At 42.6% G+C, this 26724-nt stretch overlaps 2 protein-coding genes across 2 annotated transcripts in view; one reads left to right on the top strand and one right to left on the bottom strand.

Annotated features, from left to right (window-relative positions):
* Window positions 1-702: 702 nt before the first annotated feature.
* Window positions 703-6136, bottom strand: gdap1 (ganglioside induced differentiation associated protein 1). The gene is made up of 6 exons (XM_030079870.1): window positions 5950-6136; window positions 4967-5159; window positions 4157-4330; window positions 3251-3345; window positions 1944-2058; window positions 703-1782 (listed from the first exon to the last, which is right to left on the bottom strand). Exons 1-6 carry the CDS (start codon window positions 6115-6117, stop codon window positions 1430-1432), a joined length of 1098 nt encoding a protein of 365 aa, XP_029935730.1. The 5' UTR covers window positions 6118-6136; the 3' UTR covers window positions 703-1429.
* A 1117-nt stretch (window positions 6137-7253) lies between these two features.
* jph1a (junctophilin 1a) overlaps window positions 7254-26724 on the top strand; it is a 34826-nt gene continuing 15355 nt past the window's right edge. Inside the window, exons 1-3 of the mRNA XM_030079853.1 lie at window positions 7254-7306; window positions 7441-7950; window positions 11477-12245. Coding sequence (XP_029935713.1) covers window positions 7572-7950; window positions 11477-12245 — 1148 coding nt within the window. The 5' untranslated portion in view covers window positions 7254-7306; window positions 7441-7571. The remainder of the gene's footprint in view (window positions 7307-7440; window positions 7951-11476; window positions 12246-26724) is intronic.

The raw sequence follows: 26724 nt of genomic DNA, 5'->3' as shown, positions 1-26724 counted from the left end.
TTCCAACACATATCTATTAAGTCCTTAAATTAACTCAGAGGAATAGTTGAATGTTTTTGAGGCTTTTATACAGTTTGGTGCATATTAGCCACACTTATGCCAACTGAAAACTTATAAATTATCAGTGGAGTCATTAACCATTGATTAATTAAGATCATGCATAGTGAGAAAGTCTGAATTAATCAAACTCATAAATATGCAACATTTAGTTTCTAATTTATCTATAACACATATATCACCAACTGTGGATCTGGATCAGTAACACATAAAAATGACCTCAGTGGTATTTTTACCCTTTACTGCTTAGAATCGGTGATAATCCCACTGAAGAATGATGTCATTTTGGCTGCTGTATTGCAGAGGAATGATTTTCCAGTGGCGGCACACTGCTATGAGCTTATGTGCCTCTGACAGGTCATCCCACATGTGGCTTTAACACGTGTGAGGCATTTCTTTGACAGCTACACTAACCAGCCCTCTGGACACAGAAAACAAACGCCAGACTTTGTTGAAAGGTCTCGCCTGTCTGTTTTGTGTGAGGTTGAGCTCACGTGAGGAGTCGTTTTGACCAAAGCCTATTTAAAAATGAGGATCCTGACTGGGTGTTTTGATGAAATATCTTATGGATTTACAAAACTGAATCATAAATCATATCTTTGAATGACATTTTCAGTGATGTTTTGAATGACAGGAAACGTGGGGAAAGCGTTGAAAGCTGTTTAATTTCAGACAATAAGTGGAATACCATGATCTGGACAGGATGTAAATGAGACTCTAACAGCATTCATTCAGACAAACTATTGTGACATAGAGCTCTATTGACCAAACAAAACACTATCAATCATACAACATGTGTGTGAGGACAACTACAGAAACAAATATGGACATTTGTCAAAGTTTGACTGAAGACTTGCTGAACAGGTCTTTTTGCTCAGTCGTGGTAGACACAGCAAGCAGAGTGTAAGCACTTTGCATTTGTTACAAGCTACAAAGTTTACTTTTTTTAAATGTCTAACATGCAAATATTGAGGGTATTGAACTATACAACCAAACATATATAAAGCTAAATCTGTATCTTAATAGCATCTTAAATGATTTAAGTACTTATAAACACAATCAAAATGGCTTAAGTCATCTATTTGGTGTTACATAATGCAGCAGTCACATATGAGGATGACAAAAAGTGCATTTTGTGCATCAACAGCAACACAGTAAGAACAGTTGCCACTGCGCTTGGACAATTAAGTTATGTTTCAGTTACATATTACTCATGTTTAATGTGTAATGGATCATCAAATGCCTCTATGTGCTGTTTAATTTCTGATGGTGAAACTCACTCTTTCTCTAAATTCCTACATCCTGGTTCCAAACTAGCAAATCCAAGAGCTCCCATTCTGTCCCAAAATGCTTCAACCTCTACTAGGCTACCTCAGCTGGTGACAGTCAGCCTCCTCTTCATGTAGAGGAAAGCCAGGTACGTGGCTCCTCCCAGAATACCTATCAACAGAGTGGTACCAAAGATAGCCGGAGCATTCTTCCGGGCCACGCGGAACGCCACGGGCAGGACGGCCGAGATCAGGATGTTGTTGACGTGGCCCAGCACCCTCCGGAAGGCCGGGCGCTCCACCACGCGTGCATAGTAGGTTTCCAGGTTGACGCGGTTGCCGTTGCCCCAGTAGCGGCGGGAGAGGCCAAGGAACTTGAGGCGGTGCAAAGTGACTGCCAGCGAGACGTCAGCCATGCTGAAGAACTCACCACACAGCCAGGACGGGCTGCCCTCCTCTACGGGGGGGAGAGGATGGAGAGGAAGACATGGAGGATGTAAAGATAAGAGATGGTACTGTTATCAACATGAATTAGAGTGAGTGTTTCCCTTAGCAGTTACCAGTAAAGATTAGGAATGATGTCACAGGGCTCACTAAGTGGCTAGTTACTGTGGTTACCTGGTGTTTCCTCCACCCTCCTCTGCAGTTCTGTCTCGACCTGGTCCATCACGTTCTCCAGCTCATCCAGAAGCTTCTTCAGGTACTTCATATTGTCATGGTCAAATAGCTTGGACTGGAGAGATGTTTCCAACATAGCAAAACATGTATCGTTAGTGTTTTTCTTCATCTTGTTTGCTCTTTTTTATGATTAATGTTGCATTCACATCTCTAGTAGTTTCTTTTGTTCTACTGTAGGTGCAAATCGTATTGTGACACTTCTGTGTAAAATGCACTTAAAATAAATTAGGCTGGATTTATCAATCTCACTTATTGTGAAGTTGATCATATCTGAGTTGTTAGTGATATAACACACGGAGATGGAGTAAAATGCTCTAGCAGGAGCCATAGTAAGGGCTGGGTGATATGGACAAAATCATTGGCTGAATACTTGATACTTGATACCACATATTTACTAGGGGTGTGTGGGGGCACCACTATTTAGGGCCCGAGCACTGGAACAGTGCGAAGCCCTATTGTATTTTTATTTGTATTTGTATTTATTTTGGGGCAATATGATTTGGATTCAGATTCGGATTCGGGAAAAGAGTGGGCGTGGCTTAAATCATTTATTTTTTTATCAGCTACCCTCAGCCTTGTGACAGTATTGCTTATCATGTGTTTGTTTTTTTTTCTTTGTGTTATTAAGTTTAAGGATGGTTTTACATTATATGTGTTCTGTGACTGTTATTGTCTGTTCTTTTGGTGTACCTCCATCCACTATGCATGGTGCCTGGGTTTATACTGCTACAACGTAAAAAAATTCGATGCTGAAGAGGGAAGGGTAACTTATTCGTCAGAAAGCCACTATTTGTTGCCAAATATGGATTCGGATTCAGTTGCATCCCTAATATTTACATATAACAGCTTTCTTTTAAAAGATCATTAGTAACATCGATGTGATGTTCAAGCAAGTAGAGGTAAATAACAAAACAGCCAGAACAATCCAACTAGTTTAGGAAACTGTTTCCCTTTACAGTAAAAACAGCCAATACTATATTACATTTTCCAAAATCCCAGACAATATCTAGTCCCGCCCTGTCCAGAGCTCAGTGAAATTGCCTTTTATTTTGATGAAATAATACACTCATTCACATTTACTTTGCCTTTGACCGTTATACACTTTACTTCAAGAAGAAAAGGTTTGAAAGGGCAAAAACTCCTGGGTAATTCATGGAGAACAACAGTTTTGCCTGGGCAGCTATTTTCATGAATAATCTAAGGAAAACAGCAGACTTCACACTCCACCGCCTTGAATGATGACTTACTTTCAAGCGCCTCTGTTTTGCTATATAAGCATCTTTAAGTTCTGGGTTCTGCTCTGCCAGTTTCTTCAGCTCCGACTCTGTGTTTCCTATCTGCGCTGTCACACACAAACACAGCAGCAGGTTAGGGATGATGAAGTACACAGCGCTTTTCAGTACAATAAAGTTTTACACTGGAAATTTATCCTCATCCGTGTATATGTTTGCAAGTAGTTAGTATCCCCTATTTATACTGAAAGCTCATTCCTCTAGTCAGCGAGTTTCATATAAAACAAAGAATAAGTATAAAGCAGGCAGACAGGAGTGAGACATTCAATTACATCCAATTACTAAATGTTATGCACACGACACATGATTGAATTTTGACTTGACTGACTTTGTACACTGCAAAAATTAAAAATTTAGAATCATATTCAGTTTTAAATTCTTATTTTCAACAATGAAAAAATAATCTGCCAGTAGGATGAAATAATTACACTTGCTTCCTGGTCAGTTTCACTTATTTCAGGATTTTTTCTGGAAAAAAAGTGCAAATATGTTAAAACAGATATATATTATGATCGAGTGCAGACAGGTCACTCAGATAATATCCCATCATCGTTCCAGGACAACAATAATTACAAAATAGACTGCAAGGTCCCCTGACTTCAGTCCACCTTTAGGATAAGGAGTGACAGGATGTTCACAGCATTTATGCACTACCATAAAGCCTGCAGGGTACGCTTGGGGCTATCTTGGCATGGAGCAAGACCCCTGTGGAAAGTCTACTCTGGAGGCAAAAAAGCTCCTGCCTGGTGTGTGTGTAATAAAGTGGACAGTGACAGAAATATAGTTATGTATGTGTGTTTGTGTATACATTTATGCATGAGCAGGAGCATTACTACAGGAGTGCATCTCAGTGTGTCTTACTTCGAATGCGTGTGGTAGCATAGGCTGGTATGTGAGAGTCCACTGTGATCTCAGGGTGGAGGATGCAGCCGTGGGTGTAGGCGTCCATCTGCAGTGAGTCCAGCAGCTCTCTGTAGTGCTGCACTCTGTGGTAGTACATGCTGCCCTCCTCAGGGATCAGCTTAGGGGTGCCCTCTGGACACAAAAAAGACATGCAGAAGAATGATGAAGGAGTTCTTGTTGGTTTCATATCCCCAAAGCTTCAAAAAAGTAAATAAATGTGTCTTTCTCCCACTGAAGAAGGGACTGATTTTGTGCTACAGGCAATAGAGAATCCACGAATACACGGCTAACACAGCTGGTAGAATAGCTGGGGGGAATTTATGTTTGTGTAATATTAGTACAATTGCAACATGGTAGTAAAACACTTGCCCGTTCTTGTTAGCTTGAACAGTTTCCTTACCATATCTTCCCTCCTTTATATCCGATTTTGATGCAGCCGCTTAGAACATAGTTACCATGGATCAATGCAAGCTACCATGGACCAGCGCAAAACAAGATAAAATGGACAAATTAAAACCCAAGAAATGAATGACACATATGCAACTCAAAATTTACAATGGACAAAACTTAAAACAAAAACACAGAAGCAAAGAATAAATGTATGACAGAAAAAGAAACTTCAAAATTTGAAATCAGGCATGTTTACTCAGTACTGTGTACCCTACTTTACACCAATCCAGTCCTCCCATTGTGTATCATTTACAGTGAAAGTGAGAATTTGGGGTCTGAGTCTTTCACAGGAACTCCATCCACTTCATTCAATCTCACCATCTTTGAAGTTCTGCTCCAGGTAGTCCATGATCTGTGTTGGGTCACAGATAACGTTGCCGCTGTGGACGAGGACGGGAACCTCGCCCGCAGGATTCAAACGCATGAACCAAGGCTCATTGTGCTCACTCAGCGGCAGGCTCACATCATACTCCTCACAGCGCAGACCTTTCTCTGCTATGGCCAAACGCACCTGTAATACATCATGATAGTGGTTATGATCCTTGTGCTGGCGTGCATTATAACAGTGGGCCAGGGAAATAATCAAAATCATCTCTTGGATGCTGTTGCTTGGTCTTCCTGGTGGTATACTGGTTGACTTACAGATTAATACCTTATCTTTGGTTGCTGCTCCTTGGTGCTTTCATGCAACACTACTCAAGAATTTACCACTAAATTATTATAAAACTGATCTGTACATATTTTGTCTAATGTTGCAGGCATCTCTATTCTTGAACCTAACCATAATAGTCATAACACAAACTTTACATAGCAGGATGAAGATCTCATAAGACTACTGCATAGGTGACAGATATCTTTATTTTATTGCCATAAATTATATGCAGGTTGAAAGCCACTACATGGGGCTTTGAATCCATGCCTAGTTTTAAAATAGAGTGTTTAGTTAAGCTATTAAATTGATTTGATTCATTATGGCTTATAATGGATGCTCTTATTACATAGCAGAGGCAATCATACTGCAGGTGGAAGCCCAATACACCATTCACAATATTGCCTACCTTTGCTGCGCACTTATGCAGAGATGTAAACAAACAATTCCACTGCACAATTCTGTAAGGGTATCATTTTGTGTAATGGCACAGAGGTTTTTTCATTAACTGAAAATAGTGCTACACCATATTTAGCCACCTCCCAGCCTCAGTGAGGCCCAGGATAATTGACCCACTTCACCAGATTGACATGTAACGTCAGACTGAGGAGCTGTCCGCTGAGCTGTGGTGCTGAAACGGTGTGACACTCACCTTCTGGGAGTTGAAGGACTGCGTCCAGTGATACAGCGTCAATTTAGATTCACTTTGTTTGGAGCTCTCTGCAACAGCCTGACATCTGTCATGTGCCTCTTGCATCGCACCTGTCTTTACGAGGACTTCTTTCTCATCTTGAGATTCAGAGCTGTTTTCGGCAGCCATTTTACCTGTCAGTGTGTGTTTAGGGCGAATGAGGGTAGCAACTAGGCTACATCACATCCCAGTCAGACTGCCACCTAGAGGGCTGGAGTGCACACGTTAATCTCCTTGAAATATAAAATAGAGCCATGTTGCAGGGGGGGGGAAATCATGTAAAAATATTCTTAAATCTAGGCCTTTTATTCCCAATGTCATCGTTCTTGTGCTTGTGCAAACCAACTGCCCAAGCCGTGCAGTAAGTGTGTTTGCTTGAAAGGACCAGCAGAGGTCGCTGTTATCCATTCTATTTCTGTCTCCACAGGCGTTCAACATCAAAATAATCTGGAGATTATTTTAATTCAGCCCTAACAGGACAGCCACTGTCATGAATGTGATTAATTCATGTTAAGTGTTCATGTTTGATTGATGTTTTTGAATTTGAATCAAGGCTTGCGCAGGAATATGCAGATGCCATTTGAAACCCGTATGAAATAACATTTCTCAGAACAGGCTAAGTTTGAAGGATGAACACAAACTCCTTTGCACATTGACTCACTCCTCGGTGCTTCAACACATATGTAAACGACCTACAGTAATTCCCCATAAAAGGTTCCTATAATAGTCTTTAATAGACTATTGCAGAGATATAAGTTATTACAGGACATTAACAATCAATTAATACGATCATTCAGCCTGCTTTTGATTACCATGGTGGTAATGGCAAGTCCCTGTAGTTATATCACAGGAATATTATAAGGGAATACTTTAGTGATACGAGGTAGTGGCATAAAAGATATAAATACATAGAGTACTCAAAGATATTTAAGGCTCCAATAAATAGTACAGGAATATTATGGTGATATAGCAGATTAGATCAACTGCTAGGCTCATAAACTCACTTTTGAGTTTCATAGACACACTGAGTTTAATGCTATGGGAAATTGCACCTATGTTAAGTGAGGCGCGTCTTTCAAACGTCCAGTGGCATTTGGAGCGGGATTTATGAGCGCTACATTATTTGAAGGGTTTCAAGATCTTAATTGGGTGGGGGGTGGGGGGTGGGGGGAGTGGGAGGTCCCACTGACATGACGTTGCAATTGGCCCAGTGTCTTTCTTCTGCGGGGACTCGACGCTTCTCTCTCTCCCTCTGTGATCAGTGGGTGAGAGGGGGGAGACGGGCAACACACAACGGAGAACACAGCGTGCGCCTCCGGTAAATGACGCCCTCCATTCATACCTTTACACTTACCATTACGCATGCCTTTTGTATTACATATCAGTGTCTGGAAGTACCAGCCTGCCGCTCATCTTCACCTTCCATTTTCGCTCCTTTACTTCTGCAAACAGAGTCATCATCTTGTTGGCTCATCCTGTCTTCACACCATCGGTCCTGGATCCCTGGATCCCCCATCCTCGGTCCTGGAGACGTTTGAGTCTGCAGCAGCGCACGATCTGTTTTATTTCTAGCCTTTATCTGAATGACGGGCGGAAGGTTTGACTTCGACGACGGTGGCACTTACTGCGGGGGGTGGGAGGATGGCAAAGCCCACGGACACGGCATCTGCACCGGACCCAAGGGCCAGGGCGAGTACGCCGGTTCCTGGTCCCACGGTTTCGAGATAGTGGGGGTGTACACCTGGCCTAGCGGGAATACCTACCAGGGCTACTGGTCCCAGGGGAAGCGGCATGGGCTTGGTGTGGAGAATAAAGGAAAGTGGACCTACCGCGGAGAGTGGAGTCACGGTTTTAAGGGTCGCTACGGGGTCCGGCAGAGCCACAACACACCTGCCAGATACGACGGTACCTGGAGCAACGGGCTGCAGGATGGATATGGGATCGAAACCTATGGCGACGGCGGTAAGAAACTCCCCCTTAAAAATATGGCAGTGTTTGTTTCTGTCTCTTTAATGGCTGTGCGTGTGTGTGTGTGTGTGTGTGTGTGTGTGTGTGTGTGTGTGAGGATGCTCAGACCGAAACTGAGGTAATAGAGATGCATCAGTGCATCCATCTCCATCGGATATGATCTGGGTTGAAGTTGAGATTGCGCACTGCGCACCTCGGTCAAGCGTATTATTAATTCCCCCGAAAAAAAAAAAATCTCTTCCATGATCAATTCATCCGGTAATGCTAACTTCTAGGGTGGCCTTTGTGGTAAAGTTACCTCTCCTCTTCCGAGGCGCATCTTGTTTGGCAGCCACTGATTGTTTCTCATGTGACAGGGAGGGAGTGACTCCTGCTGGGCTCCATGCCCCGACTAGAAGGAGTTAGAAATCAGAGCAAATCAGTCAGTTTGGAGCCAGTTATAGATTATCACTTACTCCTCTGATATTTTCATATTTGAAACCTCACTATAGAAACACCAGTCTCAGCTAAGGTTATTTGCCCTTTTTTGAGGCAGGGGGTGGGGTTCTTACAGCCGAAACAATCTGCCTGTGAGATTTTAAGTTCCCATGTTACCAACGTAAATTAACTTTCAAGAACTTTGAGCAAGTGGCATTTTCTTGACACAAGTAAAGTTTTTCATTTCTGGAGCAAGTGTACTGCAAAGAAGTAAAAATAAAGCACCCCAGAATATTTTTTGAATGTTAAAAATTTTGATTTTAAGGAGGAATCAAGATTAGAAATAACAGTGTCTCTGTGTTTGCAGTGTTGGATATTGGGTTAGGGTTAGAAAATAATGATCTAAAAAAATAGGCTACTAATACCAATGCAAATCTATCATCATGTCAATATTATGTTAGCTCATCTTGAGCCATGTCAGATAACAAACAGCTGTTGAACACATTTCAGGAGTGCTGAAAGTGAGAGGAGGCCAGGCCAAGGCCCCTCGCTGAACTTTGATCTCAGTAATCAGTGGCATGTTCACAGATTTAGTCTCTCTCTAGTGGGGCATCAGGGTGATAGCATCTTACAGTTCTGATCAAGATAGGCCTACAAACACAAGTGCACTGTGGGCCTGTTGCGTGTTACCCTGCCCATATATTGCCCTCTTTTCTGCACAAGCAACATAAGGTCTTGGCTTGATTTTTGAGCTTTGTGCATGCCTATTTCCGCTTAACAGAGGCAGAGGCCTTATGGTGCAGTATAAATGCTTCAAATATGATGGTTAGGGAGGATTGGGCTTAGGAAACCAACTGATTGTAGCGGATCTACAGAACATCTGGCCGTCTGACCCTGTAACATCCTGATAACCTGATCCGCAGGGTCACAGAATTGAACTACAGCATAGCACCAGCCTGATAATCTCACACTGTCTATCTAGCTTCCTCCCCAAACTATATCACTTTCCTTTACGATCTGATTGTTATGGCTTATTTTGATGTACTGATCAATGCAATTTGAATGCTGGATTATCAGGCCTTTGTTATTATGAGGACCATCTCCATTAACTGAACTGTAATATGACGCTCTGAAAAAGCTACAGTAGGCCGGCACATGCTCATTGGGCTCAGCAGCACCAAATGGGATTAATGAAATATTCTTCTCATTATGTGACTCATAGCAGTTCCCTGTCGTCAGAGACAAACGGCCGGTGGTGAATGTGCCTACTGCGGTGGAGTTGGTGGCCGCCAGAAAATAAGCTCCTAGCTGAGTGATTCACATTCATCCCAAGTGATCCTCAGTATCACTACCCTAATCAAATCTCTGTGATTGAGTTAGTTAAGCTCACAGTCCCAATTCTTGAGGGAAGGAGAGATAACATTTCATTAGCTTGATATACTCAGCACCCCCACAGCAGGGCTCCTCACACATCTCCATATCTATCCACACTAGTTGTTCTGCATGCTTTTTATCCATGCATGTCAGGATGTTAATCCCCTGGGAGGTGACATATCAATAGCCATATGCACCCCAAGATACCCCAAGAAACCTGAAACGATATGTTAAATTTAGACAGTGCTAAAGGATGTTTTTTTTTTTTTTTTTTTTTTTTTTAAATCAGGTGAGCAGAGCATTTTAGGTTAGCCTTAAAATAAGAGAGATTTAACTTTTTAGATTTTAGATCTGTGACAGCAGGTGTCTTACAGTATCAAGGAGTGATGCACTTCATCTGTCAGGACCAGGTTGATCTACATTTATATAACTGTAAAGGTTAAAATATACATCACTGACCAATATTTTTGGGAGTAGCACAATTAAATATAAACGTAAAACTGACGTATTAGCTACTGAATAACCAAAATCACAACATTGTTGTTGCTGTTGTTGTTGTTTATTGTTTGTTTTTTTGATTCAGAAGGTATTGCTGTAGAGGGTCCCCCCATCAAGGGGAAGAAATAGAAGAAATACTATCCACAAAAGATCTAAGAACCTGCCAATTCAATGTTAACAACCAACACCTTTTTAATAGGTGATCTAAATAAATCCTTCTAAATGAGCAGCGTCATGAAAAATTAGACAGAATAACCTAAATGTATTCAGTGCAGACAATTAACCTAAGGCTAATTGTCCCTAACCCATAGCATCTGATGTTGATACTGACTCTTATAATAATTTAAAGTATGTATACACTGGTTCTTAGACCTTGCTTATCTTCAAATAATCAAATGTTACCATTATTGTTGGGGTTAACACTCCCTGTAACAAGGACTCAAGCATGTAAATCAAAGGAGACGGGCTAGATGAAAGCCTGCCGCTTGGAAGTAATTGGCTCAGTCAAACCTGACTGCAGAAAATGTGTGCGAGCGAGCGTGCGTGCACACACACACACACACACACACACACACACACACACACACACACACACACACACACACACACAAGCAGCACTACCACATTACAAAATATAATCAGTCCCCCTCCAGTTGTGCTTTTCAAAGCAGAAAAAAGCCAATATTGATTGCCTACTGATAAATCAATGAATCACTCTTACATGTAACATGCTTCCTAGAACTGATGATGAATAGAGAAAGTGTTTCTAAGAAAATCAAGTCTAATTCCTAATTCCATGAAGCGAAATGTAACAGCACATTCTGCACACACTGTGTTGTTAAAATTTTACCACCATGAACATACAAAGCTACAAAGTTACTTGTCATAACTAATGCCAGAGATGGTTTGATTAAGTCTGTTGTTTCTGTGTTTGCCTCACTGCTTTTTATTTTCATTGTAAATATCTTGTCTATATGTGGTAGATATACCTACTTATACTGCTACAGAAAAAAAGGTTTCCAAAACCTTTGACATTATCTAACTTGGAATCATTGAAAAAATAAATTCTGCTGAAAATGTCATGTATACATGTATTTGCAATATGCATTCAATAATTTGCTGTGGTGTGACTTTTTCCCAGTATTCTGTAGCAGTATAACATCCTAGAAAGGATATTCTAGGCTGTGATTATTGTGTATGAGTCACTGACCATTGTCAATCTGTTGCACAGGCACCTATCAAGGCCAGTGGATGGGTGGGATGCGGCACGGCTACGGTGTGCGTCAGAGTGTGCCTTATGGCATGGCTACAGTTATCCGCTCTCCTCTTCGTACTTCTCTGGCCTCGCTGCGCTCCGAGCAGAGCAATGGCACTGTGCTCCAGGACCTGTCATCCCCTGCAGACACGCCCACCGGCAGCCGTGGCGGCTTTGTCCTTAACTTCCACTCAGACAGCGAGGTCGTCACTGGCAAGAAGAAGGGCCTTTTCCGCCGGGGCTCGCTCTTCGGCAGCCTCCGGCAGCTGCGGAAGTCTGACTCGCGGACATCCATCTCCAGCAAGCGCAGCTCGGCACGCAGTGATGCTGCCATGAGCCGCATCAGCTCCAGTGACGCCAACTCCACCATCTCCCTCGGTGATGGCGAGGTGCCAGATGATGACCTTCCTCTGGAGGACCATGTGGATGCCACCACGACTGAGACCTACATGGGCGAGTGGAAGAATGACAAGCGCAATGGATTTGGTGTTTCTGAGAGATCCAATGGGATGAAGTATGAGGGGGAATGGCTAAACAACAAACGCCATGGTTACGGGTGCACGATTTTCCCAGATGGCACCAAGGAAGAAGGGAAGTACAAAAATAATGTGCTTGTGCGTGGAATAAGGAAGCAGTTGATTCCGCTTAAGAACCCCAAAACCAAAGAGAAGGTGGACCGTGCTGTGGAGGGGGCACAGAGGGCTGCAGCCATTGCCAGGAGCAAAGTGGAAATAGCAGCTTCCAGGTAGTGTCCATGTGCGTGTGTGTGTGTGTGTGTGTGTGTATGGGTTGGTGTATTCATTCATGCATCCATGCATGCAGGTGCACACACACACCAGTTTGTGCCCTCTAATTCCGTGTTCCTCAGTCCGGCACGTTTCAACATTTGTGAACATCATCAGGCTTTTGTTATCTGCACATGTAAGTGCAAACTGACCCCGTGAGTGAGACATACACTGGCGTGGTTGATAGCTATCTTCAGGTCTGGCTGAAGGGACATTCCTCTGTAAGCAGATATCCACGCTTAGACATCATCAGCAGTCAAGGCTTTTGTGTGGCCAGTGCGTTCATCCCCTGGAAAAGGTTCTGCTTCTATTCTCTGCCCATATCTTTCATTCCCAGAGAGTAGGATCATGCATCTTGTGTGTGTGTGAAAGAGAGATTTATGTGACTGTGTGTTTATATGCGTGCAGTATAGCCATACCTGCACCTATGCCAACTGCGTCTCGTGTGCCCCATAACGATACCTGCTCCTCCTGCCAAGTGCTGCTCTGATGTGGCATCTGCTCTTTAACAGGTGGGTGAGATGTGACCTTTTCATTTAAAGGCCCCCCCCTACTGGGACACAGTTCAGGGTACGCTGCATCACTTTGACATCCTCTGGTTTCATTGCAGCAGGGAATTATTTGACTGAAGACTGAGACGCTGTGAAAAGGTCTCTGTGTGCTCGTGCGTGGATTTATCTTTCTCTTTCACACACACACAAACGCATGCAAACATTCATGCGCACACTCACAAGAGCACAAGCACACGAGGATAAATGCGTTTACACGTTCATTCTCTTTGTCTCACACATGGCCAACACAAAGAAAACACACACACTTATGCACACACACCATTAAATGTATTGGATAGCCTTTTCTATTACAAATAGAATGAATGGGATTATTTTCACTCAGAACCCAGTCATTTAATATAGTAATAGCAGGCCTTACAAATTGCAGCCCTTATCATAATACCCAGACATTCTTGTATAATACAATAGTTCAGGAAAAGCTGTATTCTGCAGGTTTCAAAGACACAAGATAAAGGTTATGCAATGAGGATTTAGCATACTTAATATCAAAACTGCCGCATAACTGATTATTCCAGAGGACTTGGCCGTGACATTGTGTGCGCAAAGTGTGTGAATCTGTGACCACGGAAATGATGGCCAATGTGGATGAGATAAGCTCATTAGGAAACAAAGAAATGGATATGATGGATTGAAGAGAAAGAGCACTCTAATCTCCGTCCAGCTGTGCATTAGAGCAAAAGTGTGGCTCACGGTGGGGAGAGACACATGACCTAATGCATGGCGCTAAAGTAGCAACAGTAAAAGCATTCAGGCTGGTACAAAGTGTTTATGGCAGCAAACAAGGTCCCCGGTCCTGGAGTAACTGATCAAATTATGGCCTGGGTACATGCCTCTCCATCATGTGCCTCTGAGATCTCCAAACAGCCTCGCTGAGCTCAAGATTTTTTTAAGGAATCGGCGAAGAGGGAGGTTGAGTTATAAACAGTCGGGTTGGCACGCTGCAGCGGTTGTGTGTAAGCGGGTTACGTAAGAATCACTGTACAGTGCATGGCAAGAGATGCACTCCTATCGATCCAGTTCTGGTCACATGACTGGCTGTCTTTTAATGTAGCTGGTTGTTACACAGGGGATGAGGGGAGGGAGGCAGAGCTACACTAGGAGAAGAAGAAAAAAAAAGAGAGAGAGAGAGAGAGGTAATGGATTGCAGTGAGAGAGTCGGGAGGAAATGGTGATTGAGTAAGATGGGGGATGCGGTGAATTTGCTGAGCAGGATGTTTCCGAGAAGTCCCGTGTGGTCCGGACAGGCAGAAATGAAAGGAGGGGAGGATGAAGAAGGTGGAGAGGGGGTACACCCACACCTCCCCTGTGAATAAAGCGAGGAGCCATCCCATTAGCCTCTAGGGCGGAACTGATGACCTCATGTTACTGATCAGCCAATCAATAGAGAGCTCGCATGATGGGCCAGAGTGGAGGTCTCTCTGGTTTCAAGCTCCGCGTGACCGCCATTCACAGTTATTTTGTCACCCCTTATCTAAGTAAAATGGACTTCTCCACGCACCACTGACATAGTACCCTAATGTCTGGGTGCGAATGGACGTGTGTGTGTGTCAGAGGCCTGCTAACCGAGATAAGTGAGTAATGCTGGCTGGCATTTGTGCCATTGAAAAGTAGTAGCCCTCTTCATGATGCTACACCCATAGAGCCATGTTGGAACGTTAGCAGTACATAATTATCAATTCATGTCCACTTGCTTTTTTTTCTTCATATTTCATTGTTTTTTTGTTATTTTATTTGCTCCTCAGTTATCTGAATACTGTGGCACTATAACCAGTGCATTCATTGAGGCCTAGTGCCATTTTTATTTTGAAACCTCTCTTTGGGGTGTAAGAAAAGTCAACCAACGCTTAAAATTCAGCTCCTCCCGAAGAGGAGAGTGAATTGCATGATGTTGATTTCCTCCTCCCGGCCATCAATGTAAAATTTAGACAATTGATGTCATGTCAGTCATTTTAAAGCCTTCACAACAGATCACGTTGTTATCTCTGCGGGAACCCAGCAGTCAGACTTACCAGGCAGCGAATTCTGAATAACAGTGTACAGTGAACTATTTTCCAATACACAATTGCCAAAAAGTCTGGAATTTGTTATCTGTATTTTTGTTGCACCGGGCAGGTCAAGTAAACAATGTGTACAAATGAGCGGGCACACAGTACGCTCACACACAGTCATGTATCAGCAATGACAGAACGCACCTGGACTATGTACATGTGATTTCTCTCTCTCTCTCACACACACACAAACACACACAAAAATCATTCAGTCACACACATACACACACATGGGCACACACAGACAGACAAGCACACACAGTGAGAATGCATGTGGTGTGTGCTGGTCTGGTTGTGTGTCAGCAGTGAGTACTGACTAAATAAGGCAAGGCAGCAGTTGGCTTATCAGCACCAGCCAGGAATATATACCCGTCCCACCACGGATGTAGCAGCCCGCCATCTCACTCGCACTATCATCTCCCACAAGTGTGTCTGTGTGTGTGTGTGTGTGTGTGTGCTTGCATGTGTTTGCATGCACGTATGTTTGTGTGTGTGTGTGTGTGTGTGTGTACAAATGAGAGAGCAAGGTGGGAGGGAGAGAAACTGGCCATTAGGATGTGTGTGAGAGATGAGACAGGAATGCTATCATTTGGCAAGAGAACAGAGAGAGTGTGTATGTGTGCGTGCGTGTGTGTGTGTGTGTGTGTGTGTGTGTGTGTGTGTGTGTGTGTGTGTGTGTGTGTTTGTTTATCACCTGCTGCAGGCTGACCTCAGCCACTCACCACCTGCCCTTTTTGGGGAGAGTTATAGATCAGCCTGCGTTTCAGCATGTGAACAAAATAATCTCATCCCTCAATGCATCATGTAAGATCCATTGCGGATGTCCATCGAGGGCAACAGGGACTTCTGCTCCAAATAGGGAGATGTCTCAATGGTTTGGTGTGTGTGTGTGTGTGTGTGTGTGTGTGTGTGTGTGTGGTGCTGGTGCCATCCTTTATGGAGCCTACGCCAAACGAGCCGCACACTTTTGCTGATGCTTGTGAAGTTTGTCACGTTTTGATGTGACAGAATTTACAGTAGCAATGACGCATGAAGCATAAAGTGACTGTAACTCCAGGACGGGTTGGATCGCCAGGCGTTTGAATCACGAGTCAGATTGTAGCAAGTCACAACATATATTTATCCCCCAGTATCTCCTTCTGCAGCTCCGCTCCCCCCCTCCTCTGTCATATTTATGGCAATGTAATGGTGTGAGGTAGCACAGCATTTATTGCTGACAGAATCAAATGAGCACACACACACACACACACACACTCTCTCATGCCACATGTGCCTCCCATTATCCATATCAGTAACATTAATGGCTGGAGTCATTACATGCCGGTGCACACTAAAGAACTAAAAATAATAACCTGATGCAATGGCACATGCGTCATGAGTCGTCTGTTTTCAAATGTCCCGCAGCAAAATCAAATTACAGTGTGTAATGTAATTTAACCCATGTTGTAGCACAAAAAGCACGCAACATAGAGGCACAACAGTCCACACAACAAATCAAAACAACACATACTGTATCGACAGGGAGCAAACATTGAGTCAATACCTCATCCAGTAGAAGTTTATTTATCATTGCAAATAACTTGACTTCTCACACAGGCGTAAGATGCCACGTCATTGAGAATAAATGTGTTAGGTGATGAGATTGCTGCTTCTTCTGCTGCTCCTGTTGTCTAAATACCACGGTTTTATCTGACACAAGGCTAAGTTATTATGCCGTAGCACATCAGGAGAAGCCAGTGTGAAAATGTTTGGAGGGAAAGGGAGACTTGTGAGACAAGTGAAAGATGAGAAGAGGAGAAGAAGAATAGCCTCTGCATTTTCCTCACTTGCAGACAGTTGAAAGGGTGAGAGGGAGACAAAACAGAGGACAGAAAACTCTGGTAGAAATTAACCTTTGACCAACACTTGCAGAAGTTTATAGAAAGGGTCCAAAGACAAGGAAAATAGGTAGGGCTTGGCGATACGGACAAAATCAAATGTTACAACATCCTGTGACCTTGGTTTTAATATTTTAGTATGATATTTTCACATGGGAGATTTTTGCCAAGCAATCATTAGTAATGTGGATATGATATAGGATATGATAAGGCATATAATCGCACAGGCTATTGAGTTCAGAAATTGCATCCCTTTACTGTAAAACCAGGAAAAGACAACATTTATGCCGTATCATTATATTACAACATCCAAAATCTTGGACAACATCTAGTGTGGTATCATGGTAATATTTTGGTATTGCCCAACCTAGAGGGGAGTGTGAATATACTGAATATGTATAGATGAAGAAAGATACATGGAGGAACAGGAACAGTGAGACTAAGTGACAGACATGCACACTGAATGAAAGTGTAATTATCTTTGTGCCTGGGGCCTCCCCTGGGTAGAGAGGTAGCCTGTGGGAAATAGCTGTGTGTAAATGTGAGTGGACCACTGGGCTGTGCTCGCAGCGGCGCAGATGGGATTGGGTTTCACCGACATGCCATTACAGTGGCTGTGCCTTGTTATCTCTGTGAGAACGGCACATATTTCTGCAGCTCCTCAAGAAAATAGCGGGATGAGTCAAGCCGGCCAGGCAGAAGGGCCAAGGGAGGGAGGGAGGAAGTCACAGCGACTCCAGGGCTGTTATAAAGAGGTTAACTGATGTATTAGTTCACCTGCAGTGATTAAGAATTAAACAGCCCTCCTTGAACAAATGGTTTTACCCACTCTCCATTTCCTCTGCAATCTCGGCCTGACTTCGTCTTTGAGGCACGATTTTCTCATCCGGCCTCCATTATTAAAAAGCTAATGCGATGCTCTGCTTTTTTGTTCCCTCTAGGACAGGCCGTGTGTGTTTCTATCAATCTGTCTTGTCTGTACATATGTGTGTGATCATATCTTTGCATGTCCCAGTACATTTCCTCTGCTGACCGGGGTTAATGAGACTGAGAGGCAGTGGAGTGGGGTAAATATCGTACTAGACACATTTTGATATCAGACGTACAGACGAAATAAGTGCATTGATGTTCCTGTTCAATAAGCTACACCTCTAGGGATTTTCCTCCTTGAATAATCTTGTATGTGTGTGTGTGTGTGTGTTTGTGTATTGAATACCCCATTCTGTGAAATGACAGGCTGTTATGTAAAAATCCCCAGTGTCACTGTGTAGTGGCGTCATACTGCATGCATCTGCTCATTTGGCTTTAATGGACTGCATGTTACATTAAGATGCTAATAACCAGAGTGTACAATATCACAAAAAGTAACTTTTTTCCTAAATCCAGATAAAAGCCAGCTATCCCTCATTCATTTCTTTTATTAAATCTATACCAATCACAAGGGAGGAGACGTAGATAAAGAGATGCAAAGGAGTTTGAGAAAGATTTTGAAGCTTTGACACAAATCTCAGAATACCATACTTGACCAGCTCCACAAATACCATCAGTGGTCACAATAAAATTGTGCCCGTCCAATGGTTATGAATAGATATGCATTAGGGAAGCAAGGCTAAATGCAAAAATGTAACCAAGATATGCTGAGTCAGTGTAGAATTGTCCCTCACTTTTAGAGTCTCACCTGCACGTTGTATTTTTAGCTTGTCAGTAAATCATTTCATCATCTTGGTTAAATATGTAGATCGCTCAAAAAATGCAAATGCAAACAAATACACACAGTTCTGAGTGTGTGTGTGTGTGTGTGTGTGTGTGTGTGTGTGTGTATGTTTTTGTTTTGCCTGAGGTGATCTCATAATGTCTTCCTGTATTGTACCTGCCACCACAATCTGTGTGCCTTTAACCTCAGGATGCCAACACGCCCGACTAAATCTGTTCAGCGTCTCTGATTGGCTAGCTAGGCTGCTTTCACTCCAGATGTTCACCGATTGGATTATAGAATTATCACTTTTCTTGCTGGTTCACAGATTCATATTTAGGAAGCATGCAGCCACTCATGTCACCGCATTGATATAATATATGTGATTGTGTGTGTGATGTATTTTCATCTAGATGTGGAGCATGTGAGCCTGTCTTGCTGTGAATATTGCTGTGCCCAGCACTGAGGATCTTCCTTATATCACCTTCACCTCTCCCAATAATCCACGGGATTATGTTATTGCGATGATGCAAAACTTGATCCACATATCATGGGGAGATAGCCTACAGTTATAAAAATAAAGTAGATTTGCACTTTGGAGGTAAGGTATTAGTATATAAGCATATTTTCATGAAAGGTGTTGACAGTTTTCATCACTTACATCAGTGATGTTTTAGTACACAGTTGTGTGTGTGTGGGTGTGTGTGTGTGTGTGTGTGTGTGACTGAGGCATAGCAAGATGCAGGCTAATACTAACTTGACTTCTCGCTTTTCAGGCAGGAGGAAATGAATGGTTGTGTGGTCATACACTTGTTAATGTGTGTGTGTGTGTGTGTGTGTGTGTGTGTGTGTGTGTATGAGTCTGCATACACAGTGGGGGTGAAGGGTGGCAGAGAAAGGAGATTGGAGTTGAGAGTGCAGACCATAATTAAAACTATTCCTTGAGCTGAAGCGGTTGCCAGGCAATGTGACCTTTACTCACACAGGTTCAGTATTGGATGTTAAGTCTGCTAGTTAAATGAGACTCACCATGGAGTGGCAGTTTGCGTGTGTGTTTTCTCAAAGAGATGGTAAACCCTTTTAAAGAAAGGGATTTTCTTATTTAGTGTAATTCTTAGGCATCATTCACCATATTCTAAAAGTCAATAGCAGTCATACAGCTCAGTTTTAGGGGCTGCTTTTTCCAGGTGAGGTAATCCATTCCAGCAGGTGTGGGTGGGCTTTAGCTCCCCTAGTGGGATGAAAATATTGTCTGGACCAGGTAAGGCCAACCAGCTGTCCAGTAAAGTGAAAATATCCTGAAATAGCCATGGATCTTCTTAGTGCTGTAACAATGTTCACAAATGTTTTCCTATCTAACATTGCTGTAGAGCCCCCCCTTACTAAAAACATACACTCTGGAGGTTTGTAGTGGTATTATTAGATTGAAGTGCTTCACTAGCCCTCACCTCCTCTGACATAACGTTACATTAGTAAAATAATCCTGGGTAAAATAGTGGGATTTTATCCCGTAACAGCACAAAACTGCTTTGCTGAGCTAACATTTACAGTTACTACACTTTGTTGAGCCCGGCGGAGGACAGCAGGTGCAGCTGCAGAGTCAGTCAAACTAGGGCTGGGCAATTAATCGAATTTCATTTTCAGTTACGAGTTTGGCTTCCGACGATTATGAAAACAAGATAATCGAGATTACACTATTATTGAGCTGTATTCCTTTTGGCAGCGATGCCCTCATTTTGTCTTGTGATGTATGCATGATGTTTCTGAAGTCAGCGAGTAATCATGTAGAATAATCGGGATCTCATTGTTGACCAACATAATTGTGATTGTGATTTTTGCCACATTCGAGCAGCCCTAAGTCCAATAGGGACAGGGGGAATAAAAACTGAGGTTTTCTGATTGAATCACTCCACTCTTATGTGTGAAAGTAGCTTTTAATCCCCAGTAAAATTGCTCATGTGACTCAGGAGAAATCAGCAGGTGGACCTCTCTCTGTACAGAAAGGAATATAGAGTCTCGCAGTTTCATTATTTTTCCACCCAATTTTACAATGATGATTAAAAAAAAAAACATTGTTATGTGAAATAACATATTTTAGTTTTCTGCCTCTTTAAACCCTGTGGTTTCTTTGCTTGTCATGTCAGCCAAGTTGTAAAAACTTTCATCTACATTTTATCAAAATAAAACACAGATATTTGTTGCATTTGAATAGGGTGGAATTGTTTACCAAATCTGTGTGTGTGTGTGTGTGTGTTTGTGTGTGTGTGTCCGTGTGTGTGTGTCTGTGTGTTTGCAGGGCAAGGTTATACCCATACAACAGGCTGTAGTGTGGGCTTGTTCATTTGCAGATTCATTAATACAGGCCAGATGCCTCGTTGGACAGCTCGCTCGAGTGTCTCTGATGGTTACCATGGATACAGCCCCATCACCGTCCTCATCTTGTCAGCCATTTGTTGATTTTCCATATAAAGTAGCAGAGTGGAGAAGCGCTGTTAGTTTAAAATCATGTTTATTCACCCCAGAGTGGCTTGTGCAAGACGTGTCCAGCTCGGTGTGTTTATAAGAAACCGAGGTCACAATATTTTAATATACTTTTGTCGTTATTGGGAGAATAAAACAATAAAGTCACTGTCATTTGGTGTATAGGCACTGTCAGTGGGTGCTTTCCTTTCCACACATTGACGCCCTTATTCCCAGTAGGTCTCATTATGTGACTTCTTAGTAATGGTTACTTTAACTTCACATGCACAGTTGGTGTGTCTGTGTGTGTGTGTGTGTGTGTGTGTAACAAGCAAAAGGTGGTGGATTCATTTCCGGGTGGTAGTTTGTTTTCTCAACAGATTACTTAGGTTGTTGGTTAGAGGTATTTCTGTGAATGTGTGTTTGTGTATAGTGTACTGTTTGGAGTGTAAAAATTTGTGCATTTTTACATACATGATTAATCGAAATATTATTGTGCCCTTGCCCACAAATTGTAATTTCCAGATGTAAGAGAGCATGCTTGACTGGCAGACACACTGTAGCAAAAATCATGGTGTCATTTTTCTGTGAAAATTTAAATTGTGGTACAAAAGTGATCACTCCTACTAAAATTGCAAATCAGATCCCAATCACAGTATCTATCAAATTAATCGCAATATGAGTTTTTGCCAAATTGCTCAGCCGTACATAGTGACTTACACCTGTAGATTGATTGATTGAATGATGATTTTCGTTTTTTTGTGTCACGGCAACTCATGGCAACAAGTGTAGAGGTGTGTATTGCTCATTACATGTGTTGCAAATTAGCAGGTGACCCATTTACACCTCTGCTGATCGGAGACGAAGCCCGTAATGACGCAGGAGTGTTGCAGGGTCCAGAACGCAGCACAGAAATGCCGAAAAGTTAACCCATTCCACTGAGCTCAAGTCCCAGGCTGCAGTAGGATTTTAGCTCAATGTAAAAGGGGGTAAAAGAATAGACTCTGTACATAAACTCCACCCTAGGTTTCTATTACATTTTATTCATAATATTGACTTCTTTTGGAAACTTAGTCTTTTCCTTAACCGCAATTTATTGTTGTTTAATTTCCCATGAAAGATTTACAGGTCCTTTAAATGTGTCCCGACAGTTTTAAACAGTGTCTTAAAGCCCATTTTATTATCCTGGCTTTCCAAGGATTTTAGTATTTGTTATCTTTCTGTGTATTTTATTGTTTTCATTATCTGTGTAACTCCTTTCCGTAACCTGTATTTTATATTTGTTTGCTTGTAGTGTTCTTTTATATGGTGTCTGCTTTTACAGTGTAATTATCCCATGATATTTCATGGGATAATGAAATGATAACTGTTGTCTCTCCTGGTGTGAAACACTTCATAACCCATGATTTCAAATGGTGCTATATCGATAAATCTCACTTACTTGCTATAAAACTGTTTTAGGAGCCTATTAAGAAATACTGCACATAAAAGTAATCTCAGTTTCGGTGGGTTTCCCCTCCACTGCCCCGCCGGTTGTGTTATGAGCTGGGTCAGCTGTGGCCATGTTTCACTAGTAGTGTTGACACAAAGAGCAACAGAGCGGAGATCTGAATCCCTGCCATTGCCCTTCACCAAAACCAGAGGGATCATCTCAGCAAGGGATTCTGTGTCACTCTATCAACACACCCATAAAGACTCATATCAGCTCTCACAGGATAGAGTCCAGAGTCACGACCCCTCAGCATTAGCCTCGACAGTACTGGACTCTCTCATGCACACTTATAGACATCAAAAGGAGGATTTTTTTTTTTTTTTTTACTGTCAGTTTACACAATTGAAATGAGTCTGTCTGCATATCCCTCCTGGATGCACAAACACCTTAGTCAGTCTTTTTCTCCACCACAAACTGCTGCGTCAACCACGGGCATCAATTCACAGTTAAACACAACCGCACACTTACACACAAACTGATCGTGATTAAACCTGTCCTCAAGCAACAGTAATGATCCTTTCTTGTGGATCATTGCATTCTAGCGCGTCCAAGTGTCCTTGAGCGTGACATTAAAGCCTTGACTGGTCCTGATGGGCAGCCTGGCACCTTGCATGGCAGCCTCAGTATGTGTGTGTGTGTGTGTGTGTGTGTGTGTGTGTGTGTGTGTGAAAAGGTGCATGTGAGGCAAACATTGTAAAGCAGTTTGAATTGTCAGTATAGTAGAAAAGCGCTATAGAAACACAGTTTATTTATAATTTAGCGATCAATTGTATGGTAATAATGTGCGAGAAGTGCATATACACAAGCACACATTAACACAGGCACACACACACCTGAACCTGTGTGTTTGGCGGCCAGCCAGGTGAGGTCTCAGTGGAGGGTTGAGTCCGTAGTGCCACAGTAGAGAACACCAGCAGGAGATTAGGTCTGTAATCCACAGCAAAAAATGTCAGTGGAGCTTGGGGATATTTCCTGTTTAATCAAGACTGATTCCCCTCATTCTCATTCCCAGAAATGCAGCGGACTGCTTGTGTTGGGACGCTGTTTTTCAGTCTGTCTCTACCTGGCTCAGACATAGTTTCTGGTTTGTTCATTATGTCATGGGTTAACATGATAAACACATCACTTGGTAGTAGAGACAGGACAATAAGCCTCTCTGACAATATAGGTTGCAATACAGAGTTCATGATTCAGTAAAACTGTGATACGATGGAATAAATAAAACTTGAATGGCAACAAAGTATGACTAGGCAAAATTATGTTTATTTCTGAATCACAAATCTTTCCACTAATGGCACTGACTCACCATAATGTAAACATTTTAAAAATGTTTCCATTATACAGTGGAAATAAAATGAAATTACAATGGGAAGCCATCTCATTTGTGATTATTACAGCAAATAAAAAAGGTAACTAATAATGCCATTCCTTTTTCTGCCCGCTGATATCTACTGGGACATTTTTACATTGCCATGTGTTGAATTCACTGTATTGTCCCACCCCAGTAAATGAAACAAGTAAGCGCAACTAACAGATTTACTTGCCTGTACTCACAAACACTGAATTAGGACTGCATAATTTATACTCCATCAGCTATAAAGACGCCAAATGCTTCAGTCATGAAGGTGCAGATTGACATGCACATGGGTGCACAGCGCAGTAGTGCATGCAAGTGTGCATACACCACATACAAACACATACATCCGTGTTACAACAGCTGAAAATGGCTGTGAAAGCTGTGATGTTTGATTAGTGAAGCCAGTATTTCAAAAAAAAAAAAAAAAACATCTGGAACTGCTCCAATGTACACAATGAGATGAAATTGTAGTTCATTTTTCACAGCTTTTCAACTCTGTTGAAATTAATTTGTTTAATACATTGCTGTGCCCATTAAATGCTATGTCATTCAGGGCCATTTGCTCAGTCCTGCTGATTGTTTAGCGTCAGGGATCCTGTGGCTATAATGATCATTATATCACTGTGTCCGCCTTTTCCCTTCTATGCCTTTTTTTTCTACGATCTGACAGGCCTTCATACCTAGACACAGCCACAGTGGGGTTTTTTTGGGTTTTTTTTTGTGCTTTCATTGTCCCCACTGCATCTGGACTCCTGATTTCACCCTTGCAAGGATTTTTTCACATTGTTGCACCATGTTGCATGTTTTAAAAACGCCTGTACCTATCATGAGAATTATGTTTCTATAGGGCATGCACATCCACTCTACCCTTTCTTGTTTACACTCAGTACACAATATTGAATTATGCTTGGGAACAAGCTTGTGATTATAGGCTTAAAAGGCTGACAGATGTCACATATTCTGTATCAAATTAAAGTATAGATCCCTCTTTCAGGTCACAGGATATGGTAAAATTCAATAGGCCTTATGAATCAAACTGGTCTTAAGTATGCCAAATATACCATTTTGGTTTTATCAACCTATCCCTGCTTTTACTGTATAGCACTTGGTTAACAGTGCTGGAATAGAGAGGAGAGAGAAATAAGATGAGCACACAGCGCCGACCTGCCCAGCCACCAGGACGTTTTTGTGTCTGAGGTGCTTCATTTTAATGAGCCCAGATGATTTCTTGATCTTTTAAACATGACCGTGTCCTAATATTCTCATTATACGGCACCGCAACCCTCTCCTAAGGATAAAGTTAGCTTATCTCGTAATAACATCCACTCCAGCCTCCCATTTAAAGGCTCGTTTGCTCCAGTCATCAACACCACCACAGCAGCCCCTGGTAATGCGAGTCCGGACTGCAGCCCAGGAATAATTTCTGAATAATTTGGGAGTCGGTTTTAGCTAACCACTAATAGTGTTAGTCATGCTTGAGTAATCCTGAATTAGCACCAGTCGAAAATTCAATAGCAGGCCTGCACGGATAGAGGAGATATGTGCAGGCTAAGTGCTAATTTGTGCAGACATTCTGCGATGTTCTGTGCTGCTGCTTTGGACTCGGGGACTTCTTGGAAAAGATTTTGGACATTCTTTTTTTTTTTTTTTTAACAACATTTATAGTTAAAAGCAGATGTCTGCATTCAGAGGTGGAGCATCGGGGCAGGACTTGGGAAATGGAGAATGATGTTGAACTATCACCAGTATTATTTTCTGTTGAAAGAGTGAAAAAGAGGCACAAAGCACTGACCCAACCCTACGAGCACAATGGCTGATGACTTTTAGAGGTCGTGGGATGATGATAGAGAGCTTCATGGCATCTGAGGGTACATTGTTGAGTGCTGGGCCCATCTATCCTATTATATACTGTACCAGTCAGCATTCCGGTTACCATGCCTGGGCTGAGGGCAAGGGGGGAGGGGGGTGTGGGATGAAAATGAAGGAGAGAGGGGAGATGAGGAAAAGAGAAAGAGGGGGGCACGTATGGGAGGAGGCAAAGTGGGTGGAGGGGCTCAAGAGGCAAGAGGGTGCAGAACTGTGTCAGCATATGTGAGAGAGACTCCTCAAATAGGCCATAGCCTGGGGAGTGATGGACTGAAGCTTCAGTCTAGGGAATGCATGCACATGAAGCATGCGCACACACACACACACTACTCTGTGAGAGACCGAGCTATGGCTGGCCTGGAAGGAGGGCGCACCATGCCACATGCAAGCAGGGGTCTGAAATTTAACCCTACAGTAAAATTAGAGAGGTTGAGATGCATACCTCAGCAGTTTTAAATGCCCAGGAGTCTTTAGAGGGGTGCTCTCTCTCCCTCTCACCCTCTCTGTTTCCCTCCATATATTTCTCCTCTCTGGTTGTCTTTCTTATTCGTTTTCTATTTTTCTCCGTTACCTTCCCGTCTGTTTCCCTTTGGCTCTCTTTCCTCTCTCTCTCTCTCTCTTTAACTCTCTCTCTCACACACACACACACACATCCTCTCACACACTCAACAGATAGAATGAGCAGCCTCCACACAGACTGCCAAACTGACTCAACACTTTTCGCACAATTCATTTGTCACCATGATGAACTGCCGATGGATCTCGCAAGACCTTCATCAATATCATCTCTCATCTTGTGTATCAGCATAAAGAGCCCACAGTCAATTTGCCCAAAAGTTTCCTCTCCCGAGTTTCACCAGTTTTCCAAACATTGCTGAGTGCGACGTTTGTATACGTGCCAAGTGTGCCATACGTTCACATATGTTTGGTATGCATGCTTGTGTGTTTAAATACTTTGATTTGCTGAGAGCAGTCCCCCGGTGCACGACACGGCGGAGCCTGCAGCGCCCAAAACTAGACGTGAACAGGTGTTGCTTTATATTCAGAGGCAGATCTGACAGTCTGGCTACAGTT

Source organism: Myripristis murdjan, chromosome 20, assembly GCF_902150065.1.
Source record: "Myripristis murdjan chromosome 20, fMyrMur1.1, whole genome shotgun sequence".
In the NCBI taxonomy this organism is placed as follows: domain Eukaryota; kingdom Metazoa; phylum Chordata; class Actinopteri; order Holocentriformes; family Holocentridae; genus Myripristis; species Myripristis murdjan.
This window is presented reverse-complemented; position numbering and strand designations above follow the sequence as displayed.